This window comes from Spinacia oleracea, chromosome 1 (assembly GCF_020520425.1).
Source record: "Spinacia oleracea cultivar Varoflay chromosome 1, BTI_SOV_V1, whole genome shotgun sequence".
Classification (NCBI taxonomy): Eukaryota; Viridiplantae; Streptophyta; class Magnoliopsida; order Caryophyllales; family Amaranthaceae; genus Spinacia; species Spinacia oleracea.
The window spans coordinates 91,258,966-91,284,024 of NC_079487.1; the positions used below are offsets into that span (position 1 = coordinate 91,258,966).

The window sequence follows — 25,059 nt, forward strand, 5'->3', positions numbered from 1 at the left end:
TGGGTGAATGACACATTTTCTCAAGGTTCTACTCTGATCACCCCTAGGCTTTTCCATTCCCATTCCCCCAACACTTCTCAAAAACGTTGACCACCATTCAACTAACCTTGACCAACCTTATAACACCAAAATGTCACCTGAACCACCACCTAGCCACCTGCACCACCCCACACAGATCTTACCATACTCAACCACCACTACCCGCAACCACCCTCAAACCCGCCACCACCCCCAGACCCATCACCACCACCCCCAGACCCACCACCACCACCACCACCCACAACCACCACCACCACCCCGAAATCCACCACAACCCTAAAAATTTGAAGAAAAAACAAGAATTAGAATGAAATTACCTTTTTTGTATAAATCATGTCTTGAAATGGTCAAATTCGGCTATGGAATCTTCAGATTTGAGGATTCCATAGTCGAATTAGAACCTTTAAACATCAAATTCATCCATACAATTGTGAGAAAATAAGAGGTAGAGGGAGGGCGACAGAGGGAGCAAGAGAAGGCGGAGGCATGGCAGCGGAGGAAGCAAGAGAAGGCGGTCGGGTGGGCGGCAGAGGGAGGGCGGCGGGCGGCAGAGGGAGCAAGAGAAGGCCGTGAGAGAGAAGATGGATGAAAAATGAATAAAAACATCTCAACAACTTTTTAAATCAAAGGGTTTCATTTCCCTTCCCCTTCAATCCCATTCTTGATTCTGTTCTGTTTAGCCCGTGTGAATCAAACAACCCCTAAATGAAATAACTTCTGAATTGCCTCGTATATTATCAAGTCTATCCCTTTGCGCCTCTTAATATTTGTAATTTTCATAGTAGGCCCCTTCACCTCTCAAAATTAAAAAAGAAAACGAAAAAAACGAAAACAAACTATATAAACCGACTCCCGCTGTTTTAGCACCCCCGCGTCCTCTCTCAGTCTCACCTCAAACTGAACCTTTCTCTTTCTCTTCTTTCTCTCTTCATGGATTCCACAAAACGTAGTTCGGCGATCATTATCGGCGCTGGAATCTCAGGTAAAAATATCTTTGTCCTGTTTTTGTATAATCCATCTTCAAATTTCTCCTATAATTTTGTCATTCTCCTCTGTTTTTCTCCTAGGTATATCCGCGGCGAAGCAACTCGCCGATAATGGCGTTGAAGATATCGTCATTCTCGAAGCTTCCGACAGAATCGGTGGTCGAATTCGGAAAGAACATTTCTCTGGAGTTCCGGTCGAACTCGGCGCCGGTTGGATTGCCGGCGTCGGGGGTAATGAGACGAACCCAGTCTGGGAACTCGCCAACCGGGCCGGTTTACGCACTTGCTTCTCCGATTATAGTAATGCTCGCTATAATATCTATGACCGAGGGTCCGAATTTTCTCTCTCCTACTTAAACCCTTGCATTAGACAAAATTAAGAAGATTTGAAGCTGGAATTCATGGAATTTAATTTAATTATTTTTCCTGGTTTCATGAATTGACTTTTGATATTTATTTCGCAGTGGGAAGATATTTCCGAGTGGAATTGCTGCTGATTCGTACAATAAAGCGGTTGACTCGGCGATTCAACGACTCAACAATGAAGCTGATAACACGAATGAGCCTCCCAAGTAATTTCGGAGTAAATCTTTTTTAATTTTATTGATTGATTTTACGATTATTGAATAATGTATACTGAAGGATATAGTTTTCAATTTTCTAATTCGTTTAAATTTTATTGAGCAGTTCGCCGAAAACACCAATAGAATTGGCAATTGATTTCATCCTCCATGATTTTGAAATGGCCGGTGAGTTTTTTTCTTCTTATTTTTGGGATTTTTTTATGTACTGGATGTGATAGACTGATAGGTGATTAGAATTATACATCCGGGTTTTACATACACTCAAGACTATTAGTTTTTCTTTGCACATTTGCTCGTTTGGAAGAGCCCAAATGAGCAAAAAAGGACTACGGATATGTTGTACCATGAACATGGAGTCGATGGGGCACTCGGGTATATAATAAACAAGTCGGATAGTGACTGGAATAGGGATTAGGGGATGATACTCCGCTAATAATTATACAAACATATTTCATTTTCTTTTTGTGCACCTACTTTTTAATTTGATATGACAATTAAACTTATCTATGATTGCACGAGTTAAAGGGAATTTTTATAATGATTTTTAACATAATTGATTGGAAAAAAGTGAGGTGAAAATGAAATGGGGTGTTGTTGATTGCAGAGGTGGAACCAATATCAACATATGTTGATTTTGGAGAAAGGGAATATCTGGTTGCTGATGAAAGAGGGTACGAGTATTTGTTGTACAAGATGGCTGAAACGTTCCTATTGACTTCTGATGGCGAGTTATTGGATAATCGGCTTAAACTGAACACGGTATTTTTTAATTGTTAGTTTTTCGAAATATAGAACAATTTTATTAATTGACAGCCATATGAGTCATATATATGACATGATTGATTTTAAAATTGAACATTGTATATAATGAAGTATTATCTTTCCTTTAATATTTTTAACACGTTTTGTTAAATAAGAATGAAATAAGTCGTTTAAGTTTTGTCAACTAGAACACAGATAAAACTCTGAAACTAGTTTAGTTTTCTTTTGCATGTTTCGGTTCTTAGCTGGGTGGCGTTGTAAGATAATGATACGTAGTATCTTTGTTAAAGTTGTGTTTTTGTTGTTTATGGATCTGTGTTTGTTTTTTTCGTAATTGGGGAAAGTGATCAATTCAATAAACAGTACTTGATTTGCTGTTTTAGGCTGTATTTCCTGTATGTATCATCTGATACAATTTTATATTGCCTGTTCTTTTTACTATCACCCATGTCATGCAGCTCCCTTAGCTTTCAAATACTAGTATCATTTCTGTTTGGTTTTGACTTTAGATTAGCAAAACATAGAACCAATAATAATGCCACAAAGCTTGCCAAAAAAATTAAAAAATTAATGCCACATAGTGATGATGACGACTATGACTATGAAGATAATATGATACTCCATAATAAATTGATTTTGTCACGGATCTTTCTTAATTATGTCATATTTAGTAAGAAGTGTTAAAAGTGACAACTTGACCATGTCCTATTTGGTAATCGAAGCTCATTTTGTACAGTGTTGTACATAAAGACCAGGTTAATGTTAGGTATGACATAGTGTTACCATATACGAATCACGATGCCCCCTCCCCACCCCACCCCCCCCCCCCCCCCCCCCCCCCCCACCCCGAGTCGTGTGTTGGTATGTTGGAACACGTCTGGGCTACATAATTAGGTGTTACATTCCACTTATCAAGTGCACTGCAAATTAGATAACACTGAATTGATGCAGCTAAGATATTTGTCATATTAGCTAGGTTTATGCATGGATTAAAAGATCTGGTTTGTTGTCTGAAAATGAAATTTGTTGTAGTAGGCTGTAAGGCCTGTAACTAGCTGGGTTGGTGGTGTCTTTGATTGTTGACCATCATTTAATTTTGCAGATTTGCACATGCCCACATCAAATTATTCGATTAAATCAATCTTCCTTTTCCTATTTTCATGACCCAATAAAATAGAGCCTTGTTTGACCTATCCATATTGTGATTCCTAATCATACAGTAATGAATTGTGATGATTTTCATCTTGACTCGCTTCAGTTGTTGTTTTCTTGGTAGGCCCAGCTTCCCTGCACTAAGATTTGCCCATATTTGTATGTTATAAAAGGTTACAATACAACTAGTTAGCTACTAATAGTACGGAGTATAATCAAACGTCAAAATCAAACTAAAAAAACATGCAAGCTGAAGAAGACTTCCTCCTTTTCTTAAATGAATGAGGTCTGTAGGATTAGGACAATGATAAATTGACCCTCAGGGTTAAGGGCTGGCAACCCACCCCCACACTGTCATTAGCCGCTGGCGCATAAAAAAACTATTGTACTCCGTATTTATGACCTTTTTTCCCCCCTCATCTTCACTCAGTCTAGACAAAATTTTTACGTAATACTACTAATAAAGTACGAGGCTAAATAAGAAACAATGGAATATAGATGCACTTGATCTTCTTCTTTAGTACAATTTTGAGGTAACTCAAGATTCAACTTTGTGGTGTACTTTAATTATGGAAAAGCTCCCACTGATTCAAGGAGGGGTCATAGCCAAAAACATAAACAATTCTTGTTAATAAATTGCACTATTGAGTATGTGATGATTACTGCAGTCGTGGTCGCTTGAATTCTATGGGTAATGCAATTTTATTTTTGCTGGTGGGGAATTGGTCCATAAGAATTTTATAATGTACTAGTCTTATCATCTCAAGCTAGCTCTTTAGGTTTTGAACATGGATTTGGAAATTGGGCAGGTTGTTCGGGAAATACAAAACTCGAGGAGCGGCGTTACCGTCAAAACAGAAGATGGTTCCATCTACGAGGCTAATTACTTAGTTTTGTCAGTTAGCATTGGCGTACTCCAAAGCGATCTAATTTCTTTTCGGCCACCTTTACCAGTACGTATCATCTATATTCTTGTGTTTTACGTATACAAATGTATATTATAGGACTACTCATTTATTTTTACATGATGTTTAGTTGTTTACATTTTTTCATATCGGACCTAGATCACTGCAAGGATACTAGGCTGCATTTTGCTGTGGACTTGCCTAGTATCTGACATTTGATTCTAGTCCTTTTAGATCTTACTACATCACGATATATGCACTCACGATAGGAGTAGCAAGTGGTAACAGCCGTAACACAACTTGAAAAAGTCAAGAGTTTTTTATTGTTCACGGTATTTTAGCAATCTGAAGGTTTCCTAGGACTCTAGTAGCGCCTGTAAGAATAGCCTTGACTACTTTACAGCTGATTATAACCAGTGATCATTGCAATCATTCATCACTAAGTTGAAAATGTATTTAAAACATTAAAGTTCATATTGATTTATGATACGAGGGTACAGGAATTTGGTGGGAGCACCAAACTAGTATTGAGAATTGGACCACTCAAAAGACTAACATTATCTTGTTGGTAAACATGAAGGCATTCTGGCCAGCTCTGTGGACCCAGAAATCTGTGAGATAGATACAATTATCTCATTATAGTGCATGAACTTATCACATACAAGTAATTTGCTTATTTGGGAAATAGGGGGTTTAAACTCTAAATTATTTTAACTGAGTGATTAACGGCCAAAACTTTGGTTGGTGATTGTGAAACGAAGTAATGTAAAGAAGTTAACGTGTTAATTTCCTTTTGTAAAACAGATATTGTTTTTACGTCATTGGCGTGGTGGTGTATTTCTCTTATATAATGATTCTTTATACATTTGAAGCAGAGGTGGAAGACAGAAGCCATTGAGAAATGTGACGTGATGGTATATACAAAAATCTTCCTCAAGTTCCCATATAAGTTTTGGCCCTCTGGACTAGAGAAAGAGTTTTTCATATATGCACATGAGAGGAGAGGCTACTACACATTCTGGCAGGTGTGCTTGAGATTTTCTGTATCTAGCTAGTGAATCTTCTTTCTTCTATATTTTATTGCGGCATATAAAATTTACATAAAGCGGTGTGTTGGTGCGCTCTGCATTTTGTCCTTTTCACAATTAAATCATTCAAGATCAATAGATCGTCTTTTATTTAGTCACAAAGATATTAACATGGTGGGGTCTTTTGATGAACTTTTAAGTTTTTATGGCTTCATATGCCATGAAAAAGGATTAGCAGTTTGGTTTCGTGGAATGTCTGATTGCCCTTGATTACTTTTGATCATTTGAATAGAGGATCCACCCCCTATAAATCATTATTTTACTGACTCCTGATGCAAGGATTCTTCTCAACAAATCACAAACTGACTCGCACAATGAACAAGAAAAATAAGGTTGTACTACATGACTTATAAACTAGGAGTCTGCCACAAATTACGGCATGACTTTTGGTGTTTTAGATATCAGACAAACCCTTTAAACGATATAGATTGTGATGTTGAAAGAAATTAGTTTTTCATGTTGAAGTAATTAGTGTTTTGATGTTTTCTTTTTAGCTTTTGATGCTGCTCCTATCTTGTGGTACAGTGCGTTGCTCTGGCCTGTGTACCCTGTCCAAGGCTATATTCGGCTATTTGTTCTTGGTATAGGTGAAGTTAACTGTGTGCTTTGAAAGTCAGTCCGTAGTTTTTACGTAGTTTCATTTTATAGGCCAATGATGCATAATCTTGGCAACCAAGGTGTAGAACTTCACTAAACATATTCAACTAGTGCACGCGACTTCCTGTGGACAATTTGAATGAAATTGCCTATGCCTATCATTTTCATCCGTGGTGTTGTAGTTTATTGATGTTTGACAAAACACCAAGATGCTACCATTAATGGCTCGATACATTTTTCTGTTTCAAATGTTCCGAGTATCTCCAAATCTGACCTAAGCTACTTGCTTATGTATTGCCTTAATTGTCAACAGCACATGGATAATGCCTATCCAGGATCTAATATCCTTGTTGTAACATTAACAAATGGTGAGTCCAAACGTGTTGAGGCTCAAGCTGACGAAGAGACTCTCAGAGAAGCCATGGAAGTTCTTAGTGATATGTTTGGGTCTGACATACCATATGCGACAGACATACTTGTTCCTCGCTGGTGGAATAACAGATTTCAGAGGGGCAGCTATAGCAATTACCCAATTATTTCCAACAATAAACTTGCACGAGACCTTAAGGTACTTGAATGTTCTTGTACAGATTAGACTGCATTTCCTGTTGTAATCTACATTTATTCTTCTTGTTCATACTCCGTAATAAGGTGACATTATATTTGAAGAACACAACTGGTGCTATTTCCAGTGAATCTCAGTTGGTGAAATGGCTGTAAACAAATTAGCTCATTCACTGTTTTTTTTGGTTGGCACAGGATCCAGTAGGACGCATCTTTTTCTCAGGAGAGCATACAAGTGAGAGGTTTAATGGCTACGTTCATGGAGGATATCTCGCAGGTAAATGCTATGAAATTTGATATCGTAATCCTACTTGATGCAGTGTAATGTGGTAGTCTAATTTGGACATAGTTTCTGGTGATGACAAACAGGTATTGACAGTGCAAATGCTTTGTTGCAAGAAATGACGATAGAAAAGGGAAGAAAAAGTGACAGTAGTCAACCTTTTCTATTAGAGCCCTTGCTAGCATTAACAGGATCTTTGACATTATCTCAAACTGAGAAAGTGTCAAACCTTCATAAGTACGAGTTGCCTAGGCAAATATTCCTCGGCAGTAACCTAGGATTGCCAGAAGCCATCTTATGACTAAATGGACCAATCACTGAAGAATTAGTTGGATTCAAATGAACAGCAGGGCAGGCTCAGGTGCACAAGGCATAAGTTAAAATTGAAAAATAGTGACTCGGGAAACGGGAGCTGTGTGCATATTTGATGTATAATTATATAAAGTCTAATTTGATTAAGTGAAACAGTATATTATTCAGATTTGGTGATATTTAGATAGGAGTAAAGATGATTGATTCAAGTGATTTTGGGTAGAGTTGACTAGTTTTGTATTATGTATGTGGTTACCCCAAGGTAACTTTGTTATTGTATGAACATTAGTTACGTTGAAAACTACAAGGTGACATTTTAATACAAATGCTAATACAAATGTGAATATTGTCTTAGTTCTTTATTATTCATAAATCTGAAAGCATAAAATACAGTTATGTACCATTCTGTTCTAACATTCACCTATTAAATGGAAAAGATTGATTATTTTCCCACTCAATTTACATTTGCATATATAACTGACAGAAACAAACAGAATTGAAGTTATAAGCATATGGTAGGTTGTTACAACAAAAAGCGAGGTCCTAGCTGAAGTATTTTTGATACATCCTAGTTGCTATAGAAAGAGCATCTCCTCGACCCTTAACAGGATATATCTTTGTATCAGATTGCCATTTATTTGAATAGGATATCCAATCTTTTCTCCATACATCAATCCTGAATATCTCATTATCTTGCAAGGATTTCCTGAGATGATCGAAATATGTCGATGCACGAGGAAGATAGTAGTCTTCCAGCAGCCCACTCCAGAATTTATTTGCTAAACAGACAAGTTGAACAAGAGGATAATATGTAAGAGCCCACACCAACCACTCAATATTAAACATAAGATATATTATTTTGAAGCTCAACCATTAAGGTCAGACCCTCTAACAGTAACCTAGAGGTTGGGGTTGAACCTTTGGGCGGTTGGAGTTGGGACACAAATACTACTGAATCAACAAAAGAAGAAGAGAGAAATACTAGTTTTTACCATAGTCGTGAAGCTTGCTTTGATTGGTTTCTGTTGTATCAAACCACATTGTGATTTGAGTCCTTGCATTCCACTCATACTGCATCAAAACAGAAATTGCATTGAAACAATAACAGTGTAAGAGATCTTGGTTATCAAGAAATTAATGAACAAAAATACACTACAGAGTACTTCTGACCTGTCTCATCTCCTTAGGATTTGAAGCCAACCTCTTTGCACTATCTAACCAAGTCCCAAGAAGAAAATTTTCATCAGAAGCAAGAACTTCATCTATGTCTTTGATGAGCTCAATAAACTTCTGGCTGTAAATAACTAATGCCTTCAAATCTTTGTGCTGAAAACCAGTCACAGCTTTCAGGTATGCATCGTTTGCTAGCTTTGAAAGTGCTTGCCGACTCAAATCAACCAAATCATACCTAAAACCGTCAAAAGCCCAAGTTATATATATGCAGCTGGTATCATCTACTTTTAATCCGTGGTTTATACCATCTACTTAAAGTAGCAACTCTCAAAAACTGAACCACTCCACACAAAATTTAATTTAAAAGCACCACTGAAGAAAGCATCCCTGTGAATTTGACTGTAATGCACAAGTACAAAATATTTGAATTATATGCAAGTAATTTTATGTCTTGCTTAGACGGAGAAAAGTTTTTTTATGTTACCAAATAACTTTTCTTTCCACTTCTGTTTTTAATTTCCACAATTAGCAAGCTGATATTTCAACGGAAAGATTGTAACATACCTAAAAGTAGAACTTCCAACAAGATCCTTCCCAGCATCAATAAATAGACGTAAAGCCTTGACAACTTCCTCAGTTGGATACCACAAATGTGGCAATGGAAGGGAAGGCCCTGACTCAAGCAAAGAATGCCTCATGCTTCTGTGTAAGATGGAAAGACTGTGTTTCTGATAATCTCTGATTCCATCCAGTTTTGTGTTTTTTACAGGATCCCAGTCAGGAAACTCAACAATATAATCCTTGTTGTGATCCTACCCAAAAAGAAAGAAAACAATAAATTTAAATACAAATACGGAGTAAAGATTAGTGAAAAAATGGGTGATATCTCATATACTGCTCAGCATTACATCAGTGGATTAAGGTTTTCCAATACTGGAGAATTTTTATTTTATTTTATGGCAAACAGATTTACGTGGTAACGTATAAAACCACAATCATTACCCTAATGCCTCAAATGAGACTCGCCCTAAGCAGCCCCTACAAAAACAAAGAGGTTGTTCCAATCAGAACCTTAAATTGGAATGTGTTCAGCTTCCCATAAGACAAGATGCACTCAAAGTTCAAATTTCCATTTTAAATTAGGCCCGTCGGAACCCGAAGTTGAAATAGTATTAACAATTACTCTTTCAGGCTTTCAGCTCCATGGGCAAAGGATAATACAAGCAAAATAGTAGTAATTTTTGCTTAGTTTTACTTTTACATAATATCTTCACAATTTCTTTTAAACTTTCTTGTGCTTGTACTCAATTTGCTATTTTTCAACTGTAAAATTTCAATTCACATGCCTACATATGGCCTACGCGTACAGTCCCTCAAAATTCTGTTGGAGGCCACTCCCCTTAATCGAGGTAATAGATTTCCTAAACAAAAATACTTCCTCTATTTCAAAAAAATTGCAACTTTCCCAAGGTAAAACTTTTACCATAATTATCTCTAATTATCTTTTTCTAAAAAGATCTTAAAATTTAATTTTATGAAAGCATATAATAAATCAATTCAACGACATTCGACTTTATAGCATTTGCTTTTGTAAAAATATATGGTCAAAGTTGGTGTATAAATAGTGGCAAAACTAAAAGTGTTGCAATTTTTTTTGAAATGGAGGAAGTAGATGATAATACAGTATCAGGAGAACAATAAAGGCGAAAACTGCCAGGCGCCCCACATTAATAGGTATAAAGGGAAATATACTACTCGTATCAGCATATTCAGCTAAACAGAAGTCACGGAACTTACAGCAACTCCATCTGTACAGTTGTAAATAGTGTGGTAAAGAATTTCCCAGGCCGTCTCCAGCTGATGAGTAGCTTTACCATAGCGCCTATGAGAATAAGTTTTGATCCATTCCTGTGTGAAGAACACATAGTAAATATTGTGAATTAAGCACTTTCTGAATGACTTTCTTATGTGAATTAAGCGTTTCACAAGAGCACATTTACACGCGTACACTTGCCTTTATTATGAGAGTTACAAGGAACCTAGCTGTCAGCAGAAGTTAAATAAAAAATTTACATAAAAATGCACAACTTAATCCTTTAAACACCACTTAAATCAGGTGCACTCAACTTTATCTGTAAGTACAGACCAATCATATGATCATTTCCATTTACCTACCACAAGTTCAACTTTCTCATTTCGATAGGCCATCTCAGACATGAGCTCATAAACAACTGGATTGTGCTCGATTCCTTCCATGCACATACCAACACCAACCTAGATGAAAAGTTTCAAACATATAATAACTTCAGTTCTTCATCCATAGAACTGAATGTATGTGAACATATCACATTGTACAATTCCTACCATTGTTGAATTTTCACTAATTCGAGCATCAACCGGCCCTGAAGATATTGAGTCCAGTACGCCATACATTTCAATGTTTCCACCAAAGTTGTGAAGCATGCACCTGGTAAACAAATTAACAATCTTACAACAACTCACTGATGGTGATGACTCGCGCAGTGTAATTAGGTTAGTAACCACTTACCAGATATAAGGAGTGTCATAGAACTGAGACGATGTCTCCCATACAGGTTTGACATCAGCAAATAGATCAAGAACTACCATCTTCCCTTTGGGAACAGAATGAAGAAGAGCCTACATTGAAAATAAGCAAGTGTCAACAATCAATAAAAAGAGATATCAGCAAATGCATTGATTTTTATGTTTGATAACGTCATCAAACAAAGTCCTCGTATTCAACAAGGTACAAGAACAACAGTGCAAGTTAAAGTAAAAAACGTTCATAACAGATCATCCAGTAATAATGAACAGCCGAAAGAAAACCTTTAGAAAAGAGAAATTTAATTTAAGAACAATACATACTTCCATTTGAGGAGGCTTCCAAAACTTAGAATCTGAATAGAAGAGCCATCCCTGCAAACAGAAGAAAAAGGGATTGTATATTTAATAGCAGAGTAGAAGCAAAGGCAGCAATCCATGGGTAAAAATAAGCCTTTCGTGATGTTCAAATTTGAGTGCAATTATTGATTTAAGACTACATGATGATACAGGTAAATGACAAGTTCATATAAAATTGGTCATTAGCATCAAAATTCCCTGGATTTAGATGAAAGACCCAAAAAACCATGTACAGAGGGGGGTGGTAGGAGGTATATGATTTTATTAATACATTCCATGGATGACTTTACATTTGCAAGAGGATTTAGCAATGAACTTAGTCCTGCGGTCAAATTATGTGGATTGCATAGCTCAAGTATTCAAGATTTCAAAATATGCAGTTAATCATTTTTCATTATTGAAAATTTGAAATCTAGTTTCAACAACCAGTCCAATATCATCCAGACAAAAAAGAAGGGGGTAAGTAGGGACCAAAACTGGGGATATTGGATATTGAAGAATAAAAGGGAATTACCTGCATAAGCCACACAGCATGCTTATCACCTTTGGCCATTGCTTCATAAACAGCAGCCCCAAGTGATGATATATAAGTCGGATCATCAGTGGGTGGAGAGTTTTCATTAAAAGTGTCACTGTCCATGTAAAATTATTAAAAAGCGAACACTCAGAAGATAAAATAATGCGAAATTACAACTCAAGGAAACTCTGGAAATTCAGGGAAATGCATACGGGGGTCATATAAGGTTGTCCGGAACCTTAAACAACTACTAGTTGGTCATGCAATGTCTTGGAATAGCCTAGATTCAACAAAATTATAGAGCTGAATTAGATGGTTCAAACAATCCTGAGAACTAATGGAGTCCATGGAAATCATACGTAGTTTCGTACCTCTAACTTGCTTGGGTCCGAAAAAGTCACAATTGTCCCAAGTATGAAGGCATGCACTGTATGTCCAATTTTTGAGATTTCTATGGAATTCATCAGGGGTCATATAAGGTTATTTGGAACCCTAAACACCCATTAGTTGGTCAAATAACGTATCCAAACGATATTGATTCAACAAACTTAACTTTGTAAGAAAATCGCTTAAAATGTCATTTAAGAGCTGAATTAGATGGTTCTAACGACCCATTAAGTTTCCTGGACCTAGTGAGGTATATGGAAAGTATTTGGACCTCTAACCGCATCGGTTCCAAAAAAGTCATAATTGTTCCAAATATGAAGGCTATCATTCGGCCAATCATGGAAATTTCCGGTCTCCGACTCCAAAACTCCCAAAATTTGAGCGAATGCATCTGCTGGTCATATAAAGTTGTTTGAAACCATAAACACCCACTAGTTGATCACATAAAGTTGGTCACCACCCAGTTGACATAAAGTTGGTCACTAGAAAAGATGGTGTAAACTAATGGAAACTTGACAACATTAGTCATTAAGGGGAAATCGTAACCTAATGGGTTCCAAAAGACACAATTGTTCCAAAATTGGCTTTGATGCAACAACATTAGTTTTGTAAGGAAGCGGATAAAATATCATTTAGGAGCTGAATTACATGGTTTTAACGACCTAATATGTCTCCCGAGAAATAATATGGTCCATGAAAAGCATTTTGACCTCTTATCTTCTCGGGTCCGAAAAAGTCACAATTGCTTAAAATATACTATTCTGACCAATTTTGGAGATTTTCGGAACTCGGACCCAAAACACCCAAATCCAGGGGTATAAGGTTGTTTGGAACTATAAATACCCAACAGTTGGTAACGTAAAGTATCGGAATGGTCTTGATTCAATGAATTTACTTTGTAAGAAAACCGACTAAAATCTCATTTTAAGAGTTGAATTAGATTGGTTTTAATGGCCCAATATGTCTCCCAGAACCTAATGTGGTCCATGGAAAGCTACCAGACCTCTATTGTTATCGGGTCTGAAAAGGTCACTATTGTTCCAGAAATGAAGGTTAATACCAGTTTTGGCCAATTCTGGAGCTTTCCATGACTCGGTTCGGAGGCTCTTAAAATTCGGCCAAAGGCATCCGTTAGTCATATAAGGTTGTTTGGACCCATAAATACCCACTAGTTGGTCACGTGAAGTATAGGAATGACCATCATTCAACAAAACTAGCTTGTAAGAAAATCGACTAAAATGTCATTTAAGAGATGAATTACATGGTTCTAACGACCCAATATGTCTCCGGAGACCTAAATCACCTAATGGATACTTGGTACCGGACTGTTTTGGTTAAGTCTCTGTTACGGGAATCTATATTGATTACTTAACCGTTAGATTAATTACCATTAACTGCGTCCGTTACAACCTTCATGATTTCCGTTTTTGGCTGTTACAACCTTAATTGTTTTTGCAGAAACTATTCAAACACTTTTCTAGAAAATCAAAACACACATTTCTCTCTCACACAAAATTACTCTCGGTTTTGGGCATATGTTCTTGCTCCATCCGGTTTTGTGAGTGCACAAAAAGTCGGCGTTGCGCTAATCCTAGAGGGCGACCGCATTCTTCTCTATTGCACCGGAGGTAGCGCGGAATTGTCTTTTAGGACAGTGGGTGTCCACGACACAACAATTGTTCATCAATCAGTTCATCAACCAGATAAGTTTGATCTAATTTCAGTTTAATGGAAATAACTTTTTGTTGCTCGGGCCTCCTCAAAGTGAAATTTGATAGTTGTGAGCTTACAAAAAGTTGTGAGCTTACAAAAAGTTGTGAGCTTACAAATCACTCAAATAACAACAATTAACATCAAAATCAATAACAAAATCAGTTTGAACTAAGAGAGAGAGGAGGAAGAATAGAGGAGTGTGGCACCGCAAGAGAAGCACTGACCGCGGGGTTTGGTGCGGCGGCAGTGAGGGCAGCAACCCGCAACTCCGACAAGGCGGCAGTGGGGACCTGTGACTAGCAACAACACTACTTTGAGGCCGCACCTAGAGGAGAGAGAAAGCCAAACCAAGGAGGGTAGTTGTTAGCAGTTTTGGGACGGTTTGGCTGGCTAGGATTTGGGCATCCATGAGCAGAAACGTAAAGGAGAAGTGGAGATTGAGAGGGATGGTGAGGAAGAAGTAAAGTCGGGGGATAGTGGAAAGAGGAAGCCTCCCAAAATTATGTTGGTGGTGATCGGTGAAGTAAAAATGAGATAGGAAAAAAAATGATAAAACGGATGATGAAGGTGGAGAGATAAGATGGTGTAAACTAATGGAAACTCGACAACGTTAGTCATTAAGGGAAAATCGTGAATTTTTTAAAATCTCGGGAGTATATGGTGAATTATTAAAAACACGAAGGTATAAGCTAAATTAATGAAAAAGTCAAGGGTATATGGTGAAAAAACCGTTATTTCAAATATGAAGGCATCAATTGGTTATATAGGGTTGTTTGGAATCGTAAACACCTATTAGTTGGTCACATAAAGTATCGAGTAATATTCATTTAACAAAACTAGCTTTTGAACCCGTTCAACGAACAAGCAGTTATATAGGTGAAATTTGAAAGTTAAAAATTAAAATATATAAGTTAGATGGTTAAATAATATTGAGTGTTAAAGAGGGAGATGGAGTGGATATATGAATTAAATGGTAAATTGATCTTGAATGAGGAAGACGACGTGAAAGAAATGTTGAAGCTGTAAAATAATTCGTATAGCAAACTAACAAAAAGAAAAATTGGAAAGAAAAAAAAATTATGGATGAAAGATGAATGTTACATGTGTCATCTAATCATCTATGGTTTTCTTTTTTAAATACTAGGTATAGATTAGCATGTAAGAAAAACTGACTAAAATGTCATTTAAGAGTTGAATTAGATGGTTCTAACGACCCAATATGTCTCTCGGGACCTAACGGGGTCCATGAAAAGGATCCGGTCCTCTAATTTTCTCGAGCCTGAAAAAGTCACGTCTGTTCCAAATATGAAGTCATCCGTTTTGGCCAATTTTGGAGATTTCAAAGACTTAATCTCGAAAATTCTCGAATTTTAGGCAGATGCATCCGTTGGTCATTTTTGGAAACATAAACACCCACTAGTTGGTCGTTTCAGAATGGACTTGATTCAACAAAATTTTCTTTGTAAGAAAACCACTAAATTTTCTTTAAGACTTGAATTTGATTGCTCTAACGACCCAACATGTCTATTGGGACCTAATGGGTCCATGAAAAGCATTTGGGGAATTGGGGGTCCTAAAAAATCACGATTATATGAAAGCGATAATACACAACTTTGTAAAATTTTGGAGATTATTGGACCTGGTCTCGAAAATTTCTAAAATTCAGAGGAATGCATTCCACGTCGTGTAAGGTTGTTTGGATAAACACCCAAAGTCTCAGAATGACTTTGATTTTAAAAAATTAGGTTTGTAAGGAGACCGACTAAATTGTTACTACTTAAGAGCTACTCCCTCTGTATTTTAAAAAGAGATACATTTTCCTTAAACGGATGTATTTTAAAAAAAGATACACTTTTCTTTTTTGACATTTTTGGTCTCCACTTCCATTATATTAAACATTTCTCTCTTTCTAGTGGTCCCCACACTTACTCACATCATCTTTTTACTATAATAAATAATTCACCCACTACCCCACTTTCATCTTATTTTAATATATTCAACTCACTCTCCTAAAACTACGTGACGGTCAAAGTGTATCTCTTTTTAAAGTACGGAGGGAGTACATTAGATGATTCTAACTACCCGATATGTCTCCTATAACCTAATGGGGTCCATGGAAATCATCCGGACTTCACCTTCTCGAGTCCGAAAAAGTCACAATTGTCTCACATATTAATGCACCCTTTTTTTCAATTTCAGCAATTTTCGGGACCCGGATTTACAACTACCTAAACTTCAAATGAATAATATCTGCAACTATAACAGCTGAAAGGACTAGATGAGACTAATCCTTAGGCTCCGTTTGGTAGGGTGTAAAACGTTTTCATGGAAAACGATTTTCCCCTTTTCAATCATTTTACGTCGTTTGGTTGGACAGGGGATGGAAAACAATTTTCCATAACTCCTCAAAGGTGGAAAAAGCTTTTCCATTTGAAAGGGAGGAAAACCACTTTCCCTCCTTTCCTCCTACCTCCCTCTCTTTTCTTCCCCTCAATCTTCACCATCTTCTCCCATTTTCCTTAAGGAACCAAACAAAGGAAAACTAGTTTGGAATTTGTTTTCCCTTGGAAAGTGTTTTTCATGGAAAATCATTTTACAATGAAAACGTTTTACACCAAACCAAACACAGCCTTAATGGAAATAGTCGAAATACTAGACGTAAAAAATGTAAATGATCATTTACCAGTTGTATATGTCAGTCACATCTCCATATTCTGTAAAAGGAGAAAGGATGAAAACCAATAAGCTCATCATTTAATTGAAGTTCGGAAAACAATAACTGATAAAACAAAGCACACCACTATGATCTGTCTATTTAAACACAGAAACCGTGTATAGAAACTTCCCGAACAATATTTCCACTGTAGTCATCAGCTTTTGTGGTAACACACGTAAATTGGACAACTAAAACCCCAAATTTTAAATAAAACCTACACAGTCAGCCAATCATTTGACCCAACTCTCCTTCAATGTGATCCATAGCTCAATTATGAACCTTCAATCTGGCCCATTGATTCATGGACATAGAGACCACGAACTCCTAGTGTGGGACTGTGGGTAAAACGTAATGTGGATGTAATATCAAATTGTGTCATTGCCAAAGTTCAAAATGAACATGGCCTACCATCAAAAGGAAGAGGTGCCCCAACCTGTTTTTCCCCTCTTACATCTTTTTCAAGGTTTATCAATCACACCTCATCCACAAAAATAAATCATGATCCTACACGAGCTCTATCATTTTCAGGTACTGGTGATTATCAAAGCGGTGGTAACATGTATGGCTATGTAGATTGTTAACAATACTTGGACCCTCGTGTGTCAGTCTTTCCCAGAGTACCTTTCCGAGGCCTCATATTATTAACTTTTAAGGCTTCTACAAAAATATATTACCATAAGAGAAACTTCAAAACAACATTACCGAAAATTATGTCATTCTATCATCAATGCACTCCATAACTCTTAATATGTCTAACACACAATACTTTGTTAAGTAAGAAAAAGACAGCTCACCTTTAATCTGCTTCTTAATAAAGGCCTCGCCAAGCTGGACAAATAATGGATCAGAAGGATCTAAAAGAAAAGTACAGCACCATCTGGGGTCACCACTAACAGTATTCCTGGAATAAAAGTGCAGGACAGAGTTATGATCCAATCCGTCAATTGAACATAACTTCCTTTTTAAACTAATGGATTTATCGAACTATTTAACTGAGATATTCAACAATCAGTAGGCAACTAGAGAGGAAGTGCTTGCACCATTGCATTAAATACACAGGGAAGATGTAAGAGAAGTGAATACCAGTTCCCCAGCCTGGTTATATTTGATAACGGGTAAATTTTTCTCAGCGCTGCAGGTACATTTCCAGAAAATGAAGGCAAGACTGAAATAAGGAAATATTTCATCAGATCAATCTGAATTCTGAAATCAAATTTACCTGACAGTAGCAGTACTTTAATACACATATATCACTTGTTTATGAAATTAATTTTTCTCAAAGTTTTGGTGGTAACAAAATATGGGGTCTGATTGAAATATACCAGGGGTCATTCCTAGCTCCAACATACGGGATAATATCTGCTTCTGCAAGGCCAATTGATGATCTAACCAATTTTGCGGTAATGGTCCACCCCAGCTGTTACATCATAGTAATTCGGCTGTTAGAGATCAAAGCAATATGTGTCAGACCCATCATGGCTTGTCATCAGAAAAATTGCTGATACAAATTATATTTAAATTAGCTACTTGAATCATTAAGAACAGTAAGGTCAAGATGAACTTATAGCCTGCCAAGTGCCAAGTATAAATGCGACACCAGTTGACCATCCAACCAAAGCCTCATAGCAAACTCATTACTCTTTTATAACAAAGTTATATACTTCATAACTAATATTTCAGATTTCTTTTCCTTGTTTCTGCTACCTGTATTTAGTTATTCTTCCTAGTATTGTTGATGTAATTTGATTGTTAGCACCTTTGTGGGCAAAGGAAGCAAGAGATTTTTCCCAAACAATCTTCCAGGGTCATGAAGATTGTATATTTGCGTCCGAAATAGCAGTCATTGATAGCACAAAATCTACTTGCAGACAATTATGCCACAACTCACACACATGGAATTAACAAAGGCCAGATGAAAAAGGTGATATATCTGATGGATAAATCGATTTTAAAGGTGTCTGTAATGTATTCTCAAGAGAGAATATATCCAACTTGGGCAAAATAATAGCATTCAATGTGTTAAGGCTGCCGTGAGCACTTCTTTCTACTTGATATGCATAAAGGCTCCATTTGGTAAGGTGTAAAACATTTTCATGGAAAACGATTTTTCCTTTTTCAATCATTTTACGTTGTTTGGTGGGCAAGGGATGGAAAACAATTTTCCATAGCTCCCTCAAAGATGGAAAACCCTTTTCCATTTAAAAGGGAGGAAAACCACTTTTCCTTCTCTCCTCCTTACTTCCCTCTCCTTTCTCCCCTCAATCTTCACCATCTTCTCCCATTTTCTTCTAAGGAACCAAACAAAGGAAAACTAGTTTGGAATTGTGTTTTCCTTGAAAAAAATTTTCCATGGAAAAACATTTTACAATGAAAATGTTTTACACCAAACCAAACGGAGCCAAAGAGTAAAGGAATGAGTTGCAATAATCATGTACTGACCCATGTAGGTTTCCCATGCGTGCCCAAGCAAGGAAGGCAGGTCCACTAAAAAAATCATTCAGATCCTCTTTACTGACATTGAAGTCCTGCAACCACGATAGTAAACAAAGGAGACAACAAATATTACAATTATGTGTTACTCTACTTAACTATAATTCTTTGAACGAAGCAATGATGCTTCAAATGCTTTCAAATAGTCAAACTATGCGTGCATAGCTTATTGGAGTTTGGCTAAGTGATCTGAGGTTGTGTACATTGGTAGTCAAACATTTAGCAGTAAAATTGTGAAACACAAAGGGCGCACAGAAACCAACAACCCAATCAATCCTCAACTTGCCTATGAGTTTGGCTACTATGGTATGCCAGATTATCAAGTATCCAACTATCCATGCGAGAAAGGCTACATTTATATTAGATTGTTGGCTACTTTGAGGTAGCTATGCAACCTTCCCCAACAAGTTGGCCCAATTATGCATGTATCAACCATCAGGCATTAACCAAATGCAATAGGAAACTAATGCAGATACTCACCACAAAGACTTTCTGCCAAATAGCTTCTTGTCCAGTAAAAGCTAAAGGCAAGTTAATACCTTGAAGAGCCATCCAGTCAATCTCCTTCTCCCATCTTTTCCAATCCCACCAGACAAAGGAATCTACAAAACCGAAAAGCCAATTCGTTGACATACACACACACAAATAAAAAATGAAAATAACTGAAGAAGGTGAAAGTGAGAAACTGAAATTTGAGTTCAAACAATGACGGTGCATACAAGAAACGACAGAGACAAACATGAAATAGAATTAGTAGAGTATCTTTTAGAAGTAGAGAAACCTAATGGCAAGTTGTAACTACGGTAATGATTCAATTAACAATGTCGACCAACCAAGCACTTAAAATCATTGTTTGATGTCCACTGCTTCCCTACTAATTACAAATTTGGTGTGAGAATTCAACTGCTAACAATAAGCAACTAGGTGAATTGCATCCAACAGCCATCTACATAAAATTTGTTAATCGTTTAAAAGCCACAGAATAAAATGCAAAAAGAAACAAAAAATATCTAACTTCCACTCTCAAAATAGGCAAGTTCCTGTTTCATATTTGAGGGATTGGCATGTTAACAAATCTACAGAAATATTGAGGATGACAACAGTAGAAATAACCATGGATAGAAGAATAACACTCACAACTTGAAGTAACAACATTTTGATAATAATTCCATGGAACTGGGCGTTTAAAGACCAATCCCCCATCTTTAACCAAAGGAAGTGATCCCGGATCTGGAATAGAAGCCATCTGAACACCTCCAGTCTTCTCCCATGAAATATGTGCACCACACAAATACTTCAAATACCAGTGAAGGCCAGAAGCTATTTCCACGGCGGTGGTACCCTTTATCCTGAAAGATGACTAGGCACATTTACATGTCACGCCAATAGAAGAAAAAATGGGGGAGGATATCAGAAAAGTTAACGAAAATGTGATATAGAAATTCACAGCAATACTTGTGTTTTACTTACACTATCTGTGGCCCATGCCTGCTCGATTTGTTGTAGTTTTCAATCCAAAAGCAACTCTCCCCACCACAAACATCCTAGTACATGAAAATAAGATTATGTTAATACAATACGTATATCAGCAATATTGCAATCCTCACACAATTTGAGAAGCAATATATTGATTGTAAGGTCACTACAAAATAATTGTTTTATAGAGACGAGAAATTTCGTCTCTATATAGTCCAAATCCGTTTCAAAATGATGCTTAGAGACGGATTTGAGACGAAAGTAGGGCGTCTCTATAGAGGGCGTCTCAAAAATATTCGAGACGGAATTCTTGCGTATCCATTACAAATTTGAGACGGAATTTTTGAAACTCTATATACAATTCCATCTCAATTTTAATTTAGAGATGAAATTTTAGTAATCCGTCTCAATTTTGAGACGTTTATTGTATCCGTCTCAAAATCCATCTCTAATTTATGCATAATTTTGTAGTGGGTACACATAGACAACTTTACACACAAACATACTTAGACAACCAGACTGCTAAAGAAAGTATTCTGTATTCCAAGCTCACACAAATTCACGGACTAAAGGTTCCAGAAAAAGATTATGCGATCCATAAATTTATAGAATAAACTCCTAAATATATGTACCAAAGGACACCTAAAAGATTATGCAATCCATAAGATTCACTAATGGCATCACAACTTAATTAAAAAAGTAAAAGAGTAATTATTACTAATCACACTAACAGCTAACATTGGCAATTAGACAAGAAAACAGCCATTGGTGCTCACAACAAAGCGCTGCTAGAAAAAGCTTGAGAAAAGTTAACCCACAACTAGTTTTGGTTAAGAACAACTGAGCATCATCTTGCAAGAGCACATGAGAGAGTTAATCACCCTTCCTTAATTTCTTGGCAACAAAACCAAGTTATTCAAGATAGAAAAAAAAACAATGCATCAAAGAAGCGGAAGGGGGCAAAGCACATTATGCAGATAAGACAGCAGGGTACATAGCTCAATAGATTGGTCAAACTTAGATTGATCAACACTAAAAGCTCAAACGATCTCTAACAATAATCACCACAGCCCAGACCTATAAAACCCACAAAATTATGATAGGACAGATAGGTAGTAGGTTGAAATCCCCTCCCCCATTTGTAATTTGTAATACCCTTGTGGTTCATTTGGACCCAAAAAACACAAATTTAAAACAAAGATGAAACCTTGATAAATTCAAATAGCAATTTATTCCAAGATAGACAAACTAGTAAACCCTAAAGATCAGTACAAAAAATACAGCTACTAATAATTAAAAGGCAAAATCTTTACGAAACCCGGAAAATAAATAGTAAAAAAGAGATGATACCTTTGAAATGATGTTGAAAATGAAGCTGGAGGAGTGAGAAGGTAACAATCTATGAAGAAGGGATTTAGCTGCATTTTGCTGAACTGTTGGAGATGATCGTTGAGAATCTAAACGGTTGATTATGGCCTTAATTGGTTCTTGGTAATTTTGAGATGAATTAACAGATGGGCATGTTTTGAAGATCAAAATCACAACTAAAATTGGAAATAACGTTTTGAAATTGTACATGATTGATTACAGATTACCCCAGATATCCAACAGAGTTCATCAACACTGTGTAATTAAGTAGTGTAACAAGTCAAATGCATCATTTTTGAAGACCAAGACATTTAACTGAACTCAAAGGCTGCGTGTCTCGATTCTTATCCTCTTGGTCAACGAAAATTATGAAGTTGGTCTCTTAAAAAAAAAAAAAACAAAAAAAAGGAGAAAATACAACATTTGGGATCTAGCTTCCATTCGGTATCATTTTTAAAATACATGTGAGCACCTATGAGAGAAAAAAAGAAACTTAGAGAGAGAAAGAGAAAAAAGAAAAAAGAAAAAAAAGCCATATGAGATTCCAAAGAACAAAACAAACCCTAGCCCCCTACACCTCGGTTCATCCGCCTCCTTCCCCTCTCTTTCGCATCCATTGTTGAACCTTGATTTTGTTCGATTTGCTCTCCAAATCCAAAACCAGAAAAGCTCCTCTAGTTTACAGGGTAATTATTACCCTACTTCCTACATTAATGCCTTTTTAATTGAGATTAATGAAGAGATATTTTCAGTCTCTTTTTCTCCACCTTTGGATCTTAATCTGAGGGTTGAGATTTTCTTCTTGGGCGGCGGCCTTGGTTTCTCCGTCTGTAATTATGAGGGAAATTCACTTTTAATGGATTTAATCTTAATTGAGAATCCTTGCTACTCCATCTTGCCCAATCCATCGTTTGGTTTTTCTTGGTTGACGAGTTCGGCGGCCTTTGCTTGCTTGAGTTGCTCTAATCCTTCGAAATTCTCAGGGAAGTACCTATTTTTAGCTAATTATTATCTTGGAAATTGTCATATTCGTTTTATCGTTTCTGATCTGGTGTTTTCTTGCCCTGTTCGTATCCTTCATGATGCCTTTGATTTTGGTTTTTGGTTTAATGTGTGTTATTTATCTCACCTTGATGCCCACGTTTCTCTTAATCTCCCGTCTAATCGGACCTTAATTGCCTGTTCTACCCTCAGATCTAATATTAATTATGGATTATTGTTAATTGGTATTAATATTATCTCTTTTCTCATTAACTATGTGTTTTTTTGCCATGGGATTCTGATTATTGTGATTAATAATGTGTCTCTTAATATGTCTTTCTATATGGTCTCAGTAATTACTTTGGTTGTTTTTCCCCGCCCTTTTTTAAATCACCACCACTATAAATATGAACCTCATTTGCACTGTTGTGATCACACCATCACCCTCTCACATCTCCTTCTCCTACACTCTCACTATAATCACAACTACCTGTTAATTTCATTCATGTCTGATAATCCTTCAACCTCCAACTATGCCTCACTTTTCAAGACAAACAATCCTACAGTTTCCTCTCAACCTCAATCTACCTGTCTTCTTGGTAGTTCAGTTAACACCATCCCCAACACCTTCTCCCACTCGGACTCAGAGTCTGTGGGAAGTCACAATTATATTGATGCTCCCAATTCCCCACCTTCGCACACTTCACACACTGTCCCTGCAGAGATTCACAGTGAATCTCTCGCTGTAATCTCCCTCAATGCTCCTCGTCTTGCTGATGATGAGGTCTCTCTTATGGAAAAGTCTTGTTTATTTGGGAAAGCTTGGGGGGAATTCATTCCTCAAGCTGCTATTCTAGCTAGACGTAACAAAGACTGGAATAACACTAAGGGTGAGATTAAATTCAGGTATTTGGGCAATGGGTGGTTCTTAATTCAATTTGATAACCCTCTCACTAAGCTTGATGTTTGGAATGGTCGACCTTGGTTTGTCCAAGGTCTAAACTTTGTGTTGATGCCTTGGTATCCAGGGTTTAGAGCTCAGTTTTGTCGCATTACTAGTGTGGATCAATGGATTAAGATCCCCTTTTTACCTACTGAATATTGGGCTTGGAGGTATCTTAACCAAATTGTGTCTTGTATTGGTCACCCCATCAGACTTGACCGCTTTACCCAACAAAATGTTGAAAAAGGGCAATTTGCTCGTGTTTGTGTCAACCTCAATATCACCAAACCTGTTCCACGATCAATCACTCTTAACTTTGGCTCTCATTGTCAAGAGTATTTCTTATCTTACGAGGGAGTGTGGGAAGTGTGTCCGCTTTGCGGAGATCCTAAACACACTATGAACTCATGCCCAAACAAGCCCCCTCCTTGCCTTGAATTAGTTGTTGCTAAGCTGGATTCTGCTTCTCTCACTGCTCCAACCCACACTGATAAGGCAACCTCATCTGATTGGTGTACTGTCCTTCCTAAGAGAAGAGCCAAACCTCGTATTTTTGTTAAGGGAAACCGCTCTAGGTTTCACCCTTATGTCCCCCCAGTTACTGTCAAACCTGCTCCTTCTACTGATACGAATTTGGTTGTTGCTGGTGAGCCCATTCCTGTTGCCAATCCCTTCACTAAGTTGGCTGATTTTCAAGTCTCCACAGGGGAGACTGTGACTCTCAAACCACCTACTATGTCTACTGAATTCTGTGGTGTCATCAATGACATTGATACTAACAATGTTGCTTCTGCTTCTTTGCCTAATCCGGGCAATGATGACATCCTTCCTGATCTCACTTCTGATGATATTGTGCTTGCCCCCGAAAGGCATGCTGTTCCTTTTAATATGATTGATGATGATGAGATGGATAATTGGGAGGATCATGATGATTTTCTCAATCCCGGAACGCCCCCAAGGCTGCCTGACCTTCAAAAGAGGAGAAAGAGAGACTCATCTAGCCTCTCTCCACCCTCTTCTCCTATCAATTAAGTTATGATAGCCCTGCATTGGCTTTTTTTGGTCTACTTTCGCTTCCTGGTTCTGCCCAGACTTTTGCAG

At 37.1% G+C, this 25,059-nt stretch overlaps 2 protein-coding genes across 4 annotated transcripts; one reads left to right on the plus strand and one right to left on the minus strand.

Annotated features, from left to right (window-relative positions):
* Window positions 1–865: 865 nt before the first annotated feature.
* LOC110776356 (polyamine oxidase 1) lies at window positions 866–7,616 on the plus strand. Of its 2 annotated transcripts, none has more exons than XM_021980912.2 (10): window positions 866–1,021; window positions 1,107–1,356; window positions 1,490–1,597; window positions 1,713–1,774; window positions 2,214–2,368; window positions 4,333–4,476; window positions 5,304–5,453; window positions 6,427–6,681; window positions 6,873–6,954; window positions 7,047–7,616. In XM_021980912.2, the coding sequence occupies exons 1-10, from the start codon at window positions 970–972 to the stop codon at window positions 7,259–7,261; spliced, it is 1,473 nt and encodes a 490-aa protein (XP_021836604.1). In that variant the 5' UTR covers window positions 866–969; the 3' UTR covers window positions 7,262–7,616. The 2 variants fall into 2 exon arrangements, with proteins under 2 accessions (XP_021836604.1, XP_056692102.1); XM_056836124.1 differs by having other exon boundaries at window positions 7,027–7,226.
* Window positions 7,605–22,440, minus strand: LOC110776355 (alpha-N-acetylglucosaminidase). Of its 2 annotated transcripts, XM_021980911.2 has the most exons (19): window positions 22,017–22,440; window positions 20,661–20,734; window positions 20,328–20,539; window positions 19,671–19,792; window positions 19,140–19,225; window positions 18,023–18,117; window positions 17,784–17,865; window positions 17,495–17,601; window positions 16,668–16,698; window positions 11,882–11,999; window positions 11,332–11,382; window positions 10,994–11,103; window positions 10,810–10,912; window positions 10,621–10,719; window positions 10,243–10,353; window positions 9,010–9,257; window positions 8,443–8,680; window positions 8,265–8,343; window positions 7,605–8,051 (listed from the first exon to the last, which is right to left on the minus strand). In XM_021980911.2, exons 1-19 carry the CDS (start codon window positions 22,242–22,244, stop codon window positions 7,816–7,818), a joined length of 2,430 nt encoding a protein of 809 aa, XP_021836603.1. In that variant the 5' UTR covers window positions 22,245–22,440; the 3' UTR covers window positions 7,605–7,815. The 2 variants fall into 2 exon arrangements, with proteins under 2 accessions (XP_021836603.1, XP_056692093.1); XM_056836115.1 differs by lacking the exon at window positions 22,017–22,440 and having other exon boundaries at window positions 20,328–20,550.
* Between the last annotated feature and the right edge of the window lie 2,619 nt (window positions 22,441–25,059).